Source organism: Rattus rattus, chromosome 2 (assembly GCF_011064425.1).
Source record: "Rattus rattus isolate New Zealand chromosome 2, Rrattus_CSIRO_v1, whole genome shotgun sequence".
Taxonomy (NCBI): domain Eukaryota; kingdom Metazoa; phylum Chordata; class Mammalia; order Rodentia; family Muridae; genus Rattus; species Rattus rattus.
Genome location: NC_046155.1, coordinates 108,796,490 through 108,816,271, shown reverse-complemented (window position 1 = coordinate 108,816,271; position 19,782 = coordinate 108,796,490). Strand labels below are relative to the sequence as shown.

Below are 19,782 nucleotides of genomic sequence, written 5' to 3'. Positions count from 1 at the left end.
AACTTAACCATATCTACAAGTATCTTTGCCATTTAGTGTATCATATTCACAGAGATGGGGAGATTAAGTTATAGTCATTTTGTACATTAGGTTAGGGACATTATTCTTTCTGCCACATCCTTTACAATCAAAAGTCACAGCAAATAATTTTTTTCTTCACATTTCGGGCACTGCTTCTAACAGTCTTCACCATTCTCTGCTATCCTACCTCGAAAGAGATGGGTCAGAATTCTCACCAGCATAGAACACATCAGTATTGATAAGGCCCATGATTGTTAAATATTATCAAGATCTAAGCTCTAAGAGAAAGAGTGTTTGTGTTTGGATGGGGGTTGGTTGTAGAAGAAAGAGCTCATGGGTTGGTATAGTGGGACATTCACATTGTGTCTTAGAGTTAGATTTAAAGTCCTCATCTTCCCTCTATATATCCCTGGTATATCTTCTGACACTAGATATATTACTTATATTTTATGACTTTGTATCCTCATCAATAATCAGAGGCTAACATGTATGCTCCAAAGCAGCGGCAAGAACTGAATGTGCACCCATTGGATTGCTGATAACTCTCAAACCTAATCCATGGTGCCAATATAAACATTGTCACCAAATCACAGGTTCCTTAGGGATAACGAGCTCTGAACACCAATCTTATCATGTACTCCTAAAACTCTAAGGCTGCACATGTGCAGTCTTGTCTACCTAGTAACTTAAGCAAGACAGGGAAGAGAAAATGTCCTAGAATGTAGTTGGACACTTCATAGGCCCTGTGCAGTTGGGTGGCCTTATATTTTGCAGCTACCATGTGCAGCCACAGGCATGAGCAAGCAGCAGCTTCCCTCTTTCTTTACTAGGCTTTCCCAGTTGGCAAAGAGGCACCTCACATTGCAGTTCAGGAAAGGCAGTGGGGATGAGAAAGCCATTGCGTTATTTGTGTAAAATTCCACTTGTCTTAATGGACTTGTTAAAAAGCTCCCTGGGTGCAAGTGTGAGTCTTAATGGCATTTTATAAAGGCTGTTGTGATGAATTAGCACATAAAGCAAATTAAAAACAGCTTATCGCTTCTTAAATTAGGTGACAGGGCGTTGTAGCATTTTTCCCAGAAGTGGGGATCCATAATATCCAAGGAGACATAAGCTGAAATGTGTCAGCTGCTGGGTTTTAGGAACCAGAAAAGCCAGATTCATTATAATCCTAGCGGGGCAGATTGGCCAAGATAAACAGAGCACATGGAAATAGCACCAAGCTGGGTTCCTCAGCCAGGGCAGCTACTGCCTCAGGCAGAGGGAGGACACTCCCTCTTGGATACTCTCAGGAATGGATGGCACACTGTAGAGCCAGTATTTCACCTGGTGAGGACTGCTGGGAATAATCTCCACATCCTTACTCATCACGTACGGCAATACTGATGTGTGAGGAAAGGGGCTTTCTGTGGTGGCCTAGAGCACTTCCAGAGACATGTGTTGAGGCTCTGCTTTGCCCTTATGTTAAGTTGGGTCCAGAGGCCAGAGAGGGGAACTTAAGATGTCTTTGCACAGATTAAAACAGAGGCAGAAGGAACAACCATTCAGGACCTGTCCTACATGTGGCCCATACATATACAGCCACCCAATTAGACAAGACGGATGAAGCAAAGAAGTGCAGGCCAACAGGAACCGGATGTAGATCTCTCCTGAGAGACATAGCAAGAATACAGCAAATACAGAGGCGAATGCCAGCAGCAAACCACTGAACTGAGAACAGGACCCCCGTTGAAGGAATCAGAGAAAGGACTGAAAGAGCTTGAAGGGGTTCGAGACCCCATATGAACAACAATGCCAACCAACCAGAGCTTCCAGGGACTAAGCCACTACCCAAAGACTATACATGGACTGACCCTGACCTCCAACCTCATAGGTAGCAATGAATAGCCTAGTAAGAGCACCAGTGGAAGGGGAAGCCCTTGGTCCTGCCAAGACTGAACCCCAAGTGAATGTAATTGTTGGGGGGAGGGCGGTAATGGGAGGAGGATGGGGAGGGGAACACCCATCTAGAGGGGGAGGGGGAGGGGTTAGGGGGTCGTTTGCCCGGAAACCGGGAAAGGGAATAACATTCGAAATGTAAATAAGAAATACTCAAGTTAATAAAAAAAAAAAAAGATGTCTTTGCACACAGTAAAGAAGATAAATGCTGGCATGGGTGTGACCCAAGCATATTCTAGAAGACATAGGGCTCTGAATTACATTGTTGGGCACTCTCTGGTATCAAGATACTGTGTTACTTTGTGTGTTTGTTAATCCTCACCTCACTTCTTACAGGTAGTTGATGTTACTTTACGGTTTCAATAAGCTTGAGGACCACCAAGTTCAGACAGTCTAGCCCTGTCTTCTTGACTACCCGATGAGGGCTTCCCTTTTTTATCTCTGTCCCCCAAGCTTGAGACCTGTTGCTAAGCCAGCAAGCAGTACTTTCAGAAAGAGAAATCCTGCGATAAGCATTAACAAATGGGGGAGCTTCAGAAATCTATAGACAATGAGGAAGTCTCACTTGAAGGAGAAATCTGAAGTCATTGGCTCTGTTAGGTCATGGTCACGGGCAGCAGGCTGAGAAAGTGAGCTTTAAAATGAAAGGGCCACAAAAGTCGGGTTTGGAGTCAGTCAGGTTGTACTACAACATGGGTACACAAGTGATCTGGGACAAGTTCACTTTCCTTTCCTTTCTGTGTATATAAGGTGAGATCACTAATTTTTACTTTTATGTTTATTACAAACCTCCAGGCTAAGTTGGGGTGGTTGCTGTTGCTTCTATTGTTGTCCTTACATAGTCACCACCACCACCTCGACCTCCTCCTAGGCTGAGTAAGTGACAGGGTAGAGGCACCAAGCTAGACATTGGGTCTGGATCCCAAACTGCCCTGCATGGCTGCCACTGAGCTATTTATGCCGAGGCCAGTCCTTAGGCTTCCCTCCTCTGAAAAAAAGTTTACAAGGATGAATGGAGTCATGGACATGATAGTCTGTGTGAAAATGTGTGTTATCTATAGCATGTATGTTGGAATTTCCCAAGACACTTGTAAGTTTGATTCATTTTTTTTAATAGAAAAAAATTACAAAATAAAATCAGTAAGAGCAGTTCTGCAGCAAATGGAGTACAAGAGCCTTTCTCTTCAGAAGCACATGGCCATGCCTATTTCATCTGGTATCCACTTGTGACAACGGGACTTAGGTGTTGTCTTCTGGGTAGATGGTTGGAGATCCAGAATGGATGATTTGTGCTGCCTGGAGCAGAGCACAGCGATTTTCAGCCTAAGTGATAATGTTGGTACAGAGTACATACATGATATACTAGTCCAAAACTAGTGGGAATCATTACAGAATCCAAATTCCTAAATATCAGCTGAAGGACACCCTTGCCAAGGGTCTTTTAATGACAATTGTCTCGAGACAAGTATGTTAACCTTCTTTTCCTTTTGTCCTCGAAGTGCAGTCTGTAGACTGGAATGTTGTTAGAATCCACTCTAAAGTGGAAAGTAGCTCATGCTTCCAGTTAGCCACGGCAAGCCAGGCTCTGTTGTGCATGCTTTACCCACACAGACCAGTAATGGAGGCCACATCCATCATCGTATATCATATTATGAGCAAATGCAGCCTCTGAGAGATTAAGTAACTTGCCTCAACAACCAGCTGTAGAACTTCTAAGGCACAGTGAAAACAGGGCATGGCTTTGGTAGTAGTTCTTCACCATTACACTTTGTTCTGCCGCACAGCACCTACCACTGCGGGATGCTGCCTGTGTTTCTATTGTGGGACGGTAATTGTGCATTGAACACATTTGGCTCTGGAATGTTAATTGATTTCTGTCTCATCACATAATGAATTGCCATCAGCAGGAGTGCTGTCTGTCCTTACCCACCCCTACTTTTCTGGGCTGGGGCTTAGTGTGAGTCGTTGATAGGAAAGATGCAGATGGTCAAGGAAGAAACAATTTATTCTGGGCACTCAGACCAGAAAACTCTCTCCAAATTACATCACTTAGGGATACTGGAAATGGCTGTATTGTAAGTAATTTGACTTCTATGATATTTGAGAGTTAAATGCTGTCTTCAGCCCTTTTTGGTTACCATGGCAGCAGATGTGACATTTCTCTGACAGAGAAGAGGGGGGAAAAGAAAGGAAAAGAGCCAGGGTTGGCCTAATGACTTTAGAAAATTCCACTCCCCAAATCTGGTTCGATTTACATGCACGGTGGTTATGATATAAAGAGTCTCAGAGCAGAGTGAAAGGAATTCACAGGGGAGTGGTAGAAAGCACCTGCTTCTTCTGGGCAAACTTACTGTGTGTGGTGATGGCTTTGAGATGTGGGGGCATATATCAACAACTTGACAGGATAATACTTGAAATAAACTGTCACATCCTCATGACTTCAGCTACTCCATTCACGGGTTTGAGCCTGCTTCCCATTCTGATACTGAACCAGGCTTAGGAATTGCAGTACATTGGCCCTAGCAATGGTTCCACCAAACCTCTTCCATGACAACAAAGGATTACAACTCAGAGCAGTACTTGTGATGATGAGGCGGGCCTGGGGTTTATGGAAGTAAGAAGAGCTGTTGTGTTGTTCAAAGGATTTTCTTCTGTATATACATTTTTCACTTTTACATTTTAAACACTTATTTAGGTCATTACAGTGACCCCTTCAAAGCACCCAGGATCAGTGGTAGATAACTCAATATTCCATTTGTTGGGGGAAGTCAGTCACTCCAGATAGATGTTTTACATTCTTATCACTTTTCTCTAGTATAAAGGAAGAAATCTATAAGCTATTACATTGAAGAGATTTTATTTATACAACAAAGGTCTTAAAGATAGCCACGTTTTTCTTCATTTTCTTTATTTTCCATTTCCTTCTTATAGGAAGGAAAATATCTCAATTGAGTAATAAATTGAAGGTCTAATTTCTCATTATCACCTTGTTACACATGATGGTCTCCAAAAAATAAGGAAGCTGATGCTAATAATAGGGACCTATAGGCTGTCCCTACAACTAGCAAGGAAAAGCAAGAAGTAACCTCAGTATGTGGCCCCCCACAAAATAAAATTGAAAATGAAAATTGTGTAGCACAATCCAGGAAACCATGTAGGAGATGATGGAGTCTTGGGGTAAGAGTTGGAATTCAAAAGTGTGTACTTTAAATCGGTGTCATCAGTGCTGTAACCACACTATCGTTTTTCTTTTCTTTCAGAGCCATGTTTGACTATGACAAGAGCAAGGACAGTGGACTGCCTAGCCAAGGACTTAGTTTTAAATATGGAGACATCCTTCATGTCATCAATGCCTCTGATGATGAGTGGTGGCAAGCCAGAAGGGTCACACTAGATGGGGACAGCGAGGAGATGGGAGTCATTCCCAGCAAACGGAGGTAAGGATCCCTTCTGTGTATCAGAGCAAGTATGCGTGCATGGGAGGAAGAGGGCAAAAGAGAGTTGGGGAAAGAGTGTGTGTGTTAGCTGTCTAGGGAGTGGAAATGCAGGTAGGAGAGGCTGGGAAGACTGCATACAGAATAACTGTCTAAATGCAATAAGCATTCTACAGGAAAATTGTCAGTGGTGACAGGTGACAAGAATACAAAAATTGTCATTCTCTACGTTTTAAGATTTTACCAAAATTGGTGAGTGTGATGAGGCATAGAGGGAGAAAGGAAGAACTGCTTAGATGATGCTCCTAGCAGCTATAGGCAAAAGGCTGTGCTTATGTGCCCGCAGGCCCATTCACAGTACTGAATACACTGATGCCCTTGGGTCAGCATTCACCCATATACTTACAGAAGGTCAAATGTAGAAGGCAACTTTCTACCCAGATGCTTGGGATCTGAGCTGTTCTATAGCCTTGTGGACAGACATCTTTTACTGTTGTTAATCCTGTTCCCCATACCAGCACTCCCTTTAGTTGCTCAGATTTTAGATCTATGTGTTTCTTAAGCATATCAAGCCTTTCTCCTCGAAATGCTTCCTCAACTGCTTTTGAAGGGCAGAAATGTTCCTCAGAAAAGCTAATTCCTCCATATCTCCTAGCAACTTCTAACCACTACTACCAAGAACTTCCCTTCTCCTGTGTGTCCTTCTGGCACAAGACATGGTCTAAGAAACAAAACTGACTATAGCACATCAAAGGTTGGTCAGCATCCCAGCGTAGGTGGCGAAGGGACCCATGAGTTCCCACCCCTACCTGAGGAGGTATTGACAGGCGGTGGCTGCTAGGGAAGGGAGAGTTAGCTTTCATCAAGGGCAACATCACACCTCATCCTTTTCATCCACGGAGTTCATGTAGCACTAAAACAGCGATTCTGAACACTACTTTGTTTGGGTGTTTGTGCATTTTCATGTCAAGGCAACATGTGTCCAGGGTTGCTCAAATGCAGTTCGACAAAGCTGTTCTTGGGAAAAGCCATCATGTTCAGTTGGCCCCAAGGACAGAAGCAGAGTGGAGGAGTGAAATCTGTGTCAGAAATAGACTTCAGCTTATTTTAAAAAAATGATTCTTCTCATGGAAATTGCTCTAGTCTACCCAGGAAGACATAGAAGGGATTGAAGCTTTGGACAGGAGGGTTGAAGCAAGTACTAATCCAGTGCTTTCCAACCCCAGCTTCAGCAATTTTCGCCGTCATGTCAATAGTGATTCGTTCATTCAAGAGCTCATCACTTACTTCAAAGAACAGCCCTCTCTGAAACAATTTTCTGCTTACTGTGATCATCCTTGAATTAGCTTTTACACATTTTGGCAAAAGCCATCCTTTTTCTTAAAGAAGCCATCTTTACAGTCATACAAGAGCTGGCCTGAAAACGTTTGTTCAGATTCTCCTGGGTTCATGTTTACTTGCATTGTTTTTGCATAGTAAATATAGATCTCCTACCTTGAAGATATATGTTGCACAATGTAAAAAAATTTGTATTTATTTTATTATAAAATTTGAGTATTTTCGTAGGATTTTAATTTTGTCAAAATGTTTTATTTTATGTATTATTAAACTAGTGTTTTCTCACTGTATAAAAATAACTTTAGAAAAATATAAGAAGGAAAGTCAAAATCACAAATACTCTTACCTCTTAAAGAGCCCTCATATGTTAATTCTCATGCCATTTAAAATCAATATGAGATGACTCAGCAGTCGAGGACATGCACTGCTCTTGCAGAGGATCCAAGTTTGATATTTCTGTTCCCAGCACCCACAATCAGTGGCCCGGGATCGATCCCCCATTTACTCCAGTTCCAGTAGGATCTGCTGTCTCTATTCTCCCCAAGAACCTGTACTCATGTGCATATAATAATTTCTAAAATCTAAATAAATATATTCAACCAACAGATGTTTCAAATAATCAGCTCTTTTCTCACCTGCTTCCAGAGTTCACGTAGAGCGTAGAGAGAGTTGGTGTGGATAGCAACAGTGCATGACTTTACCCTTTACAAAGATGTCTCTTTTGATGGCTCTGCTTAATCATTCAGTGCAACTATAAGGCAAATAATATGAATGCTGTGAGTCTTCCTTTTGAAAAGGAATAAATACATGTATAAAATACCCTTATGGCATGTCAGACCTGGTTGAAGCCCTCTGTAGTTTTTGAAATGTTCAAGTCTCGTTAAACTCTGTGGATAAGGTACCATTCTTATGCCCCTCATATTAGTGAGAGCCACAATCCAAAGAAGCCATTGGCCTGCCTGAGACTGCTGGTCTAGTAAGTGGCCGAGCTGAGATTTGAGTGCAGCCCATGGCATCTTGACTCCTATGGCTTTGCCTCAGAAAGGTACAGTGATAAAAAGTTGATACAATTCAATTCAGTTAGCATTCTTTAGAGTATGTCTATGTGCCAGGCATATTATGAGTATTATATGAACACTACCAAGATCTCATCATTCAAAAGACCTCCATTATATAGATACCAAACAAAGAACAAAAGCAATAGACTGAAGAATGGATTCTTTCTCATTATAGCTATGACCATATGTTGTAACCTTTGTTGTTGATATAATTCAGTACAGCTGATTATCTTAGTTATAAATTATATAGACTTATTTATTTAGCTCATGTTTCTGGAAATCTGACAGCACAGGTCAAGTGGCCACATATGTTGAAGGTTTTACTTATGATGCCTCTAAAAATCCTAAGATAATATAGGGTGTCTTATGATAAGGAAAGCACATAAATTCCACCCCCATTGTCTCTTACAACAAGCCCATTCTCTAAGAAACCTATTAGTCTATTAGTTTTCATTCTTAAGTGGATTAATACATTTGTGAAAGCAGAATACTCATAACACAGTCACCCCTTGAGTGTTCCTCCTGCTCTATTTATTAATGCAATGTTGATTAAATTTCAATAAAAGCTTTGGTGGAAACATTAATAGCATTCTTTATCATACCAGATACTTTCAAATATATGACTTCAATTTAATCTTCACAGTGCTAGAAGCCTCATGGTGAAACTGGAGGTCCAAGAAGTAAATGTATTTACCAGCTAATGAGCCCAGGTCTCTCTGGTAGCAAGATTGAATGCCTTCCCACTGTACTAAGAGCACTGTTCTAAGGTACTTTCAAGTTATAGAAAGGAAATTCAGATAACCCAAGCACCCTGGCAGAATCACATTGATAGCAAGGGGCTAAGCCAGGATTTGAACACACAGCTTTCATATACCTCTGTGAGCAACTGTCAGAGTTTCAGCTCTCCTTATTCCTACAGGGCATCAGGCTTAGGCCACTTAATTTTTTTCTCATTCCTGTAGCAGAATAATCAACACACACAACTTACAGCCTGGTTCACAGTTTAAGGAGGTATAGTTCAGTACAGCTGTAATAACATGACGGTGGGGTTTCTCTGGCTATGGAAATATAAAGCAATTGCCTGTCACATCTGGGTAAAATGAGAAAGCAGAGACAGGACTCTGGTTAGAACCAGACCTACACTATAAGCCCTGAGCCCTGCCCATGCAGCCCTTCACCTGGAGCAAGGCCCCATCTCTAAGAGATTCCACAGCCTTGCAGCATGTGCTCCAACCCATTAGCCTATGTGAGGAGGTTTCCACTCAAACCATTAGAGGGCCACATTTGGGAATGCCCTCAGAAAAAAACTCATGCCTCCAGCTTACCTGGCAGGGTCCACAGTTGTAGCAAACATGTAAAGCATGTGTTGCCTCCCTTTTACAAGGTGAGGAGGAAACAGAGAATGGTGGTCCAAGTGGCTTTAGTGACACTTCTGAATAGCCTTACATCATGAGTCTAATTGCACCCATCTATGACTCCAGGTTAAACACTCACCTTACATGATCTCATTTAGCCTCTGCTGTAACTCTTTGCAGTTTTACTATTCTCAATTGGCCAACATGAAAAGCCACCCTAAAATGTCTGTTTTAAGTCAAAGATTCAGCAAGTAGAAACAATAGGAAACCTAAAGCCAAGGTGTGTGTGTGTGTGTGTGTGTGTGTGTGTGTGTGTGTGTGTGTGTGTGTGTGTGTGTGTGTGACTTCAGTCTGGGCTTTTAGCATAGAGTCTCTGGTTGCTGACATCACATGGTTATAAGTAGCCAAGCCAGGAGTTGGCTCACACTCTGTGAATCTAAAAGCCCATTAATTAATTATTGACTACAACCCATGTCTAACATTTATTAGAAACTTTACTCACCTGTACCTCACAGGCCCACTCAAGTGGATAAGGCCTAAGCAACAGGGACATAGGAAACCCTAGGAACAGATCCTGTTCCTCCTGTCCAGTACTCCAGTTATGTTTTGCCAGAACCTGAAAATAATTGTTGGACAAAAGGCTTGTTATAGCATAGACATTTGGTGCTATCTAAAGATGCTAGGTATCAGAATGGATTTGCTCAAGTTTTGCCATCCAGTTCATGTTTCTAGTGCTTGGTCAGCAACAAGAGTAGGTGGGGAGGATTATGTCTGCTTAAAGAATCTAATTAAGTGATTGAGTCCAAGAGTGAGAGGGAACATATAGTAGTGGTTTCACCATTGTTGAGTCTATACTGACAGATCCAGCAGTTAGTTCCTTCAACAAAGATCTTCGAGCCTTAATGTACTCTCCTTTCCAAAGGAATAAAATAACTAGAGAGGATAATGTTATGTATATCTGTGTGTGCCTATTTCCCATGGAAGCCCCAGGGACTGAAGTTACAGGCATTTGTGAGTTGCCACATGCCTGGGTGTTCAGTAGAAGAGCAGCCAGTGCTCTTGACCACTGAGCCATCTCTCCTGCCGTTAACTTGTTGATAGAAAAGGTGGTGAAATGATGAGCTTTAACTAGGAAGCACAGCTTGCTTGGCAAACCACTTCATGCTCATAGCTAATACCCTGCTGGAGACTTCAGTCAGTCAGTCAGTCAATCAGTCAGTCATTCACTCAGCCAGTCAGTCAGTCATTCAACAGATTCATATCCTTGTTGATTTACATGGACTATGTGCTCAACTCTGTGTTAAGTCATGAGGTATCATAAGTTTAAGTTATAGATAAAATAGATAAAGTGCCAAGCACAACTTTCGAAATTTGGTATAGACTCAAATGAGGATTGCTTTCCAGTTGCCAGATCTTGAGCATTTGGTGCCAAAGAAAAGAATGCTGTACTGTTTAAAGCCCATCTCGCAGCCTTAGCTCTTGTTTGAGGAGTAAGTGAGTCACTGTGTCCCAGGAAGAACTTGGAGAATACAGAAAGGCTAAGGCAAGGAAGAAAAAATTAACCTACAGCCATTTCCACATTTGCAGAGAACTTATGGGGCCAATTTTTTTGTGATGGATAGCCACTGTGGTTTCTGGTGTGTTGAAAAAGAATTGTTTCAGGCGTGCTATGCTGTGCTGTGCTATGCTATGCTATGCTATGCTATGCTATGCTATGCTATGCTATGCTATGCTATGCTATGCTATGCTATGCTAGCAAAAGAGCATTTAGTTAAACTGTTTTCTGTGACTAAAGCAAATTTATTCTGAATATGAGGCTAGCCTGTCATGGTATGTTGCTTCCTTGCTGGTTATATGCTTAGGTCTGGTTGTGTATAATTCATATAATTCAAAATATTTTGACAATGGATATGGGGGACATAGCATTTGTGGGGAAATTCAGCCGAGGCCTCTAGGGTCTATATATTGGCTTGTCAACTCTGTATCACTCATTCAAACCCTCATATTTGTTGAGAATTTCCAATGAGTAAAGTAGACAGGACAAGTCTTTGAGTTTTGTTTCCCCAAAAGCATGGTTATGGGCAGACAGCAGTGTCAGTTGTTGGAGCAAGAGCAAACTGGTTGCATCACCTTCTAGTCTGCCATGCATCAAACCTCAGCTTTGACAGCCACAAAAATGGGTTTGACAGGACTTATGTTGCTGGGTTAACAGAGGACCAAGCAAGATGGTACAAATAAGAATGAAAACCATTAGCAATTGCATATTAAAACCTTAGCCATAGTTTATATTCCCATAACGCACAATACTTCCTACCAAAGTAAGAAAGAAGATGTTCTAATCTCCTACATGAGAGAGCCCAAGCATGTCTCCTTAATGAGCTAGCCTTGTCTTTTTTTTTTCTCTTACCTGTGCTAAGGGTTTCTGCTTGTTTGTTTGTTTGTTTGTTCCCATTCTGGTTTGTTTTTATTTACCTTCTAATTAGAGAAAAGTGTGATTTGGGGTGAGTGGGAAAATGGGAGTACTTGGGAGAAGGGAAACCATAATCATAATACATTATATGAAAAATCTTATTTTCAATTCAAAAGGTTAGCCAAGCATAGTAATTGTTAGATAAATGCACGCACATGTATGTGTGTCTGACTATATTGCTTGTACACCTTTAAAGAGTTCAATGATGACCCCCATTAAAGCTAGACGTAAGGTCATTCACTCAGAAGAGCGAAAGGATAACCTCAGAAGTCTGTGAGGAAATGGAACTGTTCTCCCAGATAATCCTCAGGATAGAGCACTGACCTGAGCCTTGTGTCATGTGTGCTTGTGGGTTCTGTGAGCTTATGCAGAATTTATTTACGTGCTCTAATCAAATAACTATATATTCTCTACATGCTCCCCATAATTAGCAGAATTAATGCAAAGAAGCCAGAATAAAGCTAAAGGCTCTAACAACTGTTTTAGGAAAATCTAAAGAGGTTAATAAGAATTACCTGAGTAATTTCTAGAGTGAAAGAGACTAAAAAGACTTTTTTTTTTGTGATTCTTCTCAATGAGCTTCTTCCCCTTGGCAGTTTCTCTAAAGCCCTTCATTCCATGCTCTGGGATGCTGTGTGGGTGCAGGGAGCTACTCTCAGCACAGGTTTCTCTACATGGAATATATTGCTTTAATAACTGATGTTAGATGTGAACATTTTTGTTCAGTTCTTTTCACTCAAATATTCTATGCTGCCAGTGGAGTAAATGTATTCTGAAACTTTATTCTGTAACTATAGAAACCCAGATATTCAATGTTGCAGTTGGAAACACAAAAGAGCTCCCAGTTAGGAAGTAGCCTGCTGTTAATTACACAGCTAAGAATAGCTTCGACTTCATAAACCATTAAGTTTCTATAGATCCAGGATTATTTTTCTCTCACTTGCTCTTTTCTTTCCTCAGAAAGAAAAAAAAATGGGATTAAAGCCAAATTTAAACAGAATCATGTCACAGCAGCCTACCAAATAATATTTTTGTTCAATGGTCATCCACTGTGGACCTGCAATAATATTCTACTGTTACATGCACCTTGCATATTAAATATGAAATGTTTTAAAGAAGGAAGTCAAGATGTAACTTACATAAGAGATCAAATCCAGTATTGTGAGCAGCAGGAAATAAAAACAATGGTTTCCTGTACAGACTTGGAAAAGTCAAGGAAATATTTAGATTCCTCTTCCTCAACTCTACCTTCAAATGGAAACAGCTCAAATTTTACTTCCTGGTGTTTCTCGAGCCCTTGTTTTCTTCTCCCAATCATCCTTTCCTATTCTTTATTGATATTGCCTAGTTCATGGAAACAGCTTCTCAGCAGATACCAGTCTCCTCTTTTTCCTTCCCTTCCAGAATTGTTCTCCACTGCACCAAGATCCTATTCTTAAATCACTCATTTGAAGGGCTAGAGAGGTAACTCCATGGTGAAGAGAGTTTGCTGCTTTGCAGACGACCAGGGCTCAGGATCCTATACCCATGTCTAGCAGTTCATGAATACCAGTAACTCCAACTCTGGGGAACCCAATACACTCTTTGAGCTTTCTACAAGCCCCTGCTTGCACATGAGCATGACTTCATGCACACACATACATATACGCATAAATAAAAAGAAATCATTAAAGTCTTCAATTGATTATACCACCTTCCTCATTTATGCTTTGTTATTACTACCCAAGTCCTTGAGTGGCTCAGTGGGAGAAAAAGATGAGTTCATGTTTATGTAGATGTACATAGGTGTATGGCTGCATGTGTACATAAATTCATGGGTGTCATTTCTTTTTTTTCTTTTTTTTTTTTTTCTTTTTTTCGGAGCTGGGGACTGAACCCAGGGCCTTGCACTTGCTAGGCAAGCGATCTACCACTGAGCTAAATCTCCAACCCCATGGGTGTCATTTCTTATGCCCCACCTCTTAAGGTGGGTCTTTTACTGGCCTGGAATTCACAAGGCAGGCTGAAAAAACTAGCCGATCTGCCCTAGGAATGGAATTCAACTGTCTCTGTCTCTTCTAGGATTATAAACTCATGCCCCGACTCCCGCCTCATGCCTGTCTTTTTACATGGCTTCAAACTAAGGTCCTTTAGCTCAAAAGACAAGCACTTTATCAACAGAGCTATTGCTCCAGCTATATTTTTTGAGACATTTTGTGATTTCATGTAGGTCAGGATAGCCTTGAATTCATATATCTGATGATGCCCTTGAATCCACTGTCCTGTTGTCTCTTCCTTCTCTGTGGTAGGTTTCAGGCATGTGCCATACACCTGGCCCAATGCCCTATGAAACCCTACAATTTCACTAGCCTTGCCTCATCCTGTATGGACCATGGCACCATCTTTCAGGCACCTAGCTTGTTAGGAACTGGAATGCATGCTAACTTTATCCTACTGACAAGCTCTTTCCCACCCTTCTAGTTTCAGATTAGTTGACATCTCCTTCAAAGAGCCACAGCAGCTCTCTCTCTCTCTCTCTCTCTCTCTCTCTCTCTCTCTCTCTCTCTCTCTCTCTCTCTCCATACTCACACACATACACACATCCCCCGAGACTGTTAGGAATATTTGTCTGGCTTTCTGTCCTTGCTAAGAGCCTATCATGATAAATGCCTGTTACAATCATGCTTTAATTTTTTTATTTTCTTTGTTCCTATATTCTTGGTTAAGAACATGACAAATGCTCATAAAGTGGAAGGTAAGATAATAATGCTACAGGAATGACAGAAGGACATTAGACTCCTTGGAGGGACTTTTGAGATTACATGTAACATATTGGTTACTAAGTGGAGCTGACTGTGTAATGATGTTCTTTAATGGAAGCATAGTGGGGAACAGAAAGGTTTTGTTTGTTTCCACTCTAGGTATTGGTTTTCCTGGGCTGTGATTTCCTGAAATAGGTTCTGGTTGATTCATTAAGCCCTTCAATAATGATTTTCTCTGTTACTTCCAAATACTCTCCATGCATGTAGGACAAATATTTCTGGGGACATATTAGAAGCTTAGATACTTTTTCCTAAGGTTTTTTTAAACTACTTTTACCAAAGGAAGTAAACAATTTTAGACCAAATTTTATTTGAGTCGTACAGATGAGAGGAAGAAGTGCTCTTTACTGAATAAGGAACTTAATTATAAATGCCTTGTCACTTAATTGACTGTTTTTGATTTTCATTAGGGTGGAAAGAAAGGAGCGTGCCCGATTGAAGACAGTGAAGTTCAATGCAAAACCTGGTGTGATTGATTCCAAAGGGGTAGGTACAAATTGATGGAGACATTCTGTTCTCTCAGTTGCCTTAGATTGAGTGATAATTAACATTTGGGCTTTTTATAGCAAAGAAATAATAGCACCAATAGACAAAAGAGAACTGCCACACAAATGTGTTGCTAAAAGTAATGTCATTTCTGATCAAGTGGGCTTATTATAAATATATTAATTACTGGGGACAAAGCCAGTGATAACAAAACATATATGTTGACTATAATGAGGAAACATAGTTTAGGTGTTTTCTATAAATGTTCTAAAAGGTCCCCTTTCATCAACAGTATTGGCTCAACTAAAAATATATCTAGTTTGATACACATCATACAGTTAAGACATCATCACAGAAATATAGACATGGGTTATTTAAGTGAATATGTAGATTGTTGTGACAGACATAGGAAAGAATCAACAACAAAATCCTATCACGCTTAACACTCACATGTACATTTCTTCTCGATCCCAGCTTTAATAGCATTTACTTCACTATCATATCATATAACTCTCCCACTTAAATTTAGAGTTGGGCAGTCATTGCCACAGTCAGCCTGGGAAATTTCATCACTTCATAAAAAAAAATCCTGTAAAGGTTATCAATCATTTCCCATTCTCCAGACTCCCTTCCCCACCTAACCATAGTCAATAACCTATTTTGTGTCTTATACATATGCAGGTAATTAATTCATTAATTCATATAAATGGACTATGCTCCTTTATGACTTCTAACTCCATACCGCACTATTTTTTTCAAGTTGCTTTTATACTGTTGCATGAATAAAGAAGTACTTCATTTCCTTTTTGGCATATAAAATTCCATTGTGCAGACACACCACATTTAGCATATCCATTCATCAGTTGACAGACATCTGTGATGTTTCCACTATTTACTGTGGATAATGCTACCATGAACATTTATATTAAGATTTTGATATGGACATGTTTTTACTTTCATTGATTACATAGTGCAGTAAAATTGCTGATCCCTTCAGCAATATGATGGCTCTGCACTGCACATTTTCAGAACTGCCAGATGGCTTTATACCGTGCCTACAACATTTAGCATTTCTATCGTCAGTATATGTGTGCTATGATTTCTTCACATGCTGAACAATTCTTGCTATTATGTGCCTTTTAAAATTCCATCTATCTTGGTCCCTGTTACTGTGTGTTGTTACTGTGGTTTTGATTTGTATTTCCTGATCAGTGGAGCTGGTGAGTTTCTTTTCATGTACTTACTGGCCTATCCTTTCTGAGAGACGTCAGATTCAGTCTCTGTAAGTTGGAATTTTCTTGGTGTTATTGTTACTGGGTTGTAGGGTCTCTCCATATATCCTGGGGGTGGTTGTAAAACCTTTCTCCTCACTTATTCGTGTGTATGTGTCTATTGTGTGGATGTGGGGTAGGGAGATAGGGGTAGGGGACAAGTAAGTGGTAAGGTGTATATGGGGATGAGTGTGGCTGATTAATGTCAGAAATCTGCCATTGCTCTTTCACCTTTGACGCGGTGTCTTCCAATCAAACCTGTAACTCACCAATACCACTAGTCTTGCTAGCCAGCTTGATCCTGTCTCTACCTTCCAAGGGGATCCTGTCTCTACCTTCCAAGGCTGGAATTACAGGCAGGCAGCCACACCCAGCAAGCAGTTACATGGATTCTGAAGATCTGAACTCTGGTCTTCTTGATTTCGTGGCAAGCACTTTAACTACTTGGACATCTCACTAGTCCTGCACTCTGTCTTTAAAGGCTTTCCAGATAAATGCCTTCCTAGTACTTTTTTTCTCTGTTCTCATCCTATTCTCTTGACAGTGTTCTTTGAGATACAAAGACTTTTTTTTTTGTTGTTTTCCAATCCATTTTTCTTTTGTTGCTTTTTTAATGCAGTGTCTATAGAAGCATTGTCAAATCCAAGGTCATTGAGGTTTATGTTGTATTTTCTTGCAGGAAGGTTATAGTTATAACTCTTATGTTAAAGTGTCAACCAATTTTGAATTAGTTTTGTTCATGGAGAGGCACCAAATTCCAACTGTGTTTCTTTGTATGTAAATTGTTTGCTTAATTTCATTTAAGATCACTTATGGCAAATGTATAGAAATACAGTTATCACTTCATGTAGATTTTATATCTTATAACATTTATAGTTTTGACAGTTTTAGTGAATTTCTCAAAATTTCTTATATAGAAGATACATCATATGCAAAAGAAGAGTTTTATTTTTTTCTCTTCAATGTTGTCTTTACTTTTCTTTGTTTTTTGTTTGTTTGTTTGTTTGTTTGTTTCCTACTTAATTCTCCTGGTCAGAATCTCTAATAAAATGATAGAAGTATCAAAAGAGAGGGGAGTTCAAATGCCAGTCTCTTTTTTATTCTCAGAGAGTAAGGAGTTTAGTTCTCTTACTCTTCAGGATGACATTGGCTATAACTTTACTGTCTTTAATATAACTTATACAGTTGTCAAAAAGACAATTCTAGTTCTCTGGTCACTCCTAGGCCTGTTAGTCTGGAGACTCAACACTCTTGCCCATACTAGTCAGGCTTTTTCTAGGCCCCACTGATACTAAGATTCTCAGGTTCTCTTCCTGCTGTAAGCAGGGTGCTCACTGGGAGCTGCTGAGGACACACTGGTGCTCTGCAAATGTCAGTTAGTGGTAAGGGTATTCACCAAACCCCTCCCCTTTCTTACTCCAGCTCTCCTCTTCAGTGTCATGTTGAATTTATCTCACCTTCCCACTGAGGGCCATACTAATATAAATGTCTTGTTGCTGTGTTGTGAAATAACTCCTCCTACCTTTTGACATCCTATTCTTTTTCTCTTCATGCTCCTTATTTTTTTTCTTTCAAATGTGACTTGGTAGAGGAAAGGGTAGATACTACAAGTTATGGTCAATAGGTGTTACCATGAAAAGAGCCAGAGTAGATCATTTGCCAAGGCTTTGGTTAACCCAGCCACAATGTTGTCTTTTATATATTAACTAGAATTATTATTGAAAAGTCCAGTGACATAATATTTTACTTTGCCAAAATATTTAGGTGAAATAGAAATTCATCTGTACATGTGGTCTATAACATCATGGTATAGAGTCCTTTAAAACAGTCACCACTTTAATACAAAACTGGTAGAAAAAAATTTAGTGATTTTTTTTTATTTTTTACTCTATGTGCATTGGTGTTTTACTCACATATTTGTCAGATCCTCTAGAATTGGAGTTATAGAGGATTGTAAACTACCATGTGGGTGCTGGAAATTGATCTTCTGGAAGATCAGCCAGTTCTCCCAACCACTGAGCCATTTCTCCAGCCTCCAAAATGGTAGATATTTTTATTGATTCCTGATGAGAATGTAATAATAGATGTCCTATTTATTTCCTGCATACAGATGATATATAACAGAGAACTTTAATTAAATACCTACCTGTATTGAATACAGACTATGGACTTGTGCAACCTAAGTGACCAGTGAACACTTCATAGAATTTAAACTTTAACTGGCTTGCTAGTGCTTGAGTCACTTTTCCAGAACTCGATATTGATTAAAGTACCATTAAGTGCTACAAAGCATGAGATATTGTTTAAGGCACCTTATGAGGCAACCAACAAGGGCAAGATCACTCAGTGAGTTCCCAAAGACAATTGGAGTCAAGAAAATAATTGTACAGCACCACGGGGATCATCCCTTAACTTTTGCAAACTGTAGATTTCTGTTTAATAATCAGTAGACTTAGCCTCAGCAAAACTGCCCAAGTTTGTCTAAGATCCCACAATTAGAAAGGAAGGTCTAAGAGTAAGGTTTAAAATCAGGTGATTTTTATCAACCTAACATGTCTTTTCCATTGCTGAATCGTTTTTACCTAGGCCAATGTCTTAATTTTATGTCACTGTGATAAAATACCCATACAAAAGCAACTTAATGAAGGAAAGACATATTTGGAGTCACATAGACTGTTATGGCATGAGCTTGAGGTAGCTGTTCACATTAAATCTCCATTCAGGAAGCAGAGCAAGATGGAAGCTGGTGCTCAGTAACTTTCCTTACACTTCAGGATCCTAGCCTAGGGAGTGGTGACACCCATTGTAGGCAGGTTTTCAGATCTCTATTAATTAAGATAATCCCTCACAGTCTTGCTCAAAGACTACCCTAATAATAATAATAATAATAATAATCCCTCACAGTTATACCAAGAGGATTGTCTCCCTGGTGATTTTTAAATCCTGTCAAGTTGATCATTAATATTAACAATCACAGAGAAAAAGCAGGTTTAAAAGAGGAGGTGATGTTTGAACAGGATCTTAGAATTTAATCAGGAGATAGTTGTGCATACCGGCAAAAGCAAACACATTTCACAGTTGAACTTAAGGAGAATCAAGTGCATCAGGCACAGTAGACCATGGAGGTTTAGAGGCAGTTGCAGCAAAGAGGGATGACAGGGAAGATCAAAAGGCTCATATAAAAGTTCAGAAAGAACTTTTGAGCTATAACCTCTGTAAGTACGAACATGCTGTCTTGCCATGCTGCACTTCCCAATTCTATGTCTGAATGTGTAGAGGAATGTGCTATTATAGCAATAGCATGGATAATTCCAGGCCACCTTGACTGCTATGCTGCAAACAGTCATCTGTCAGGATGAGCCTTTTGAGAGCCATCTCAGGACTGCCAGTCTCAGGGTAGTCAAGTTCCACCTGGGAATGTCTGTGAAGTTCCTTTTGAGTTTCATTCAGACTATCCTTTATGTAAACTTGATGTAAACCTCACCCCTTAATTTCTTTCATTGTTCTTGCAATGTTTTTTCATTACTTTCCTAACCTGTCATTCTGTTACTTGTTGAAAGGTCTTTAAAAATGAGTAAGTTTCAAGGGCAAGCAAGCTGCACTGTATTAG

The 19,782-nt window shown here is 40.1% G+C and overlaps 1 protein-coding gene across 1 annotated transcript in view; it reads left to right on the top strand.

The window, feature by feature from the left end:
• Positions 1–19,782, top strand: part of Dlg2 (discs large MAGUK scaffold protein 2) — a 1,821,467-nt gene that overhangs the window by 1,749,003 nt on the left and 52,682 nt on the right. Inside the window, 2 exon segments of the mRNA XM_032895287.1 lie at positions 5,220–5,396; positions 14,826–14,901. Coding sequence (XP_032751178.1) covers positions 5,220–5,396; positions 14,826–14,901 — 253 coding nt within the window.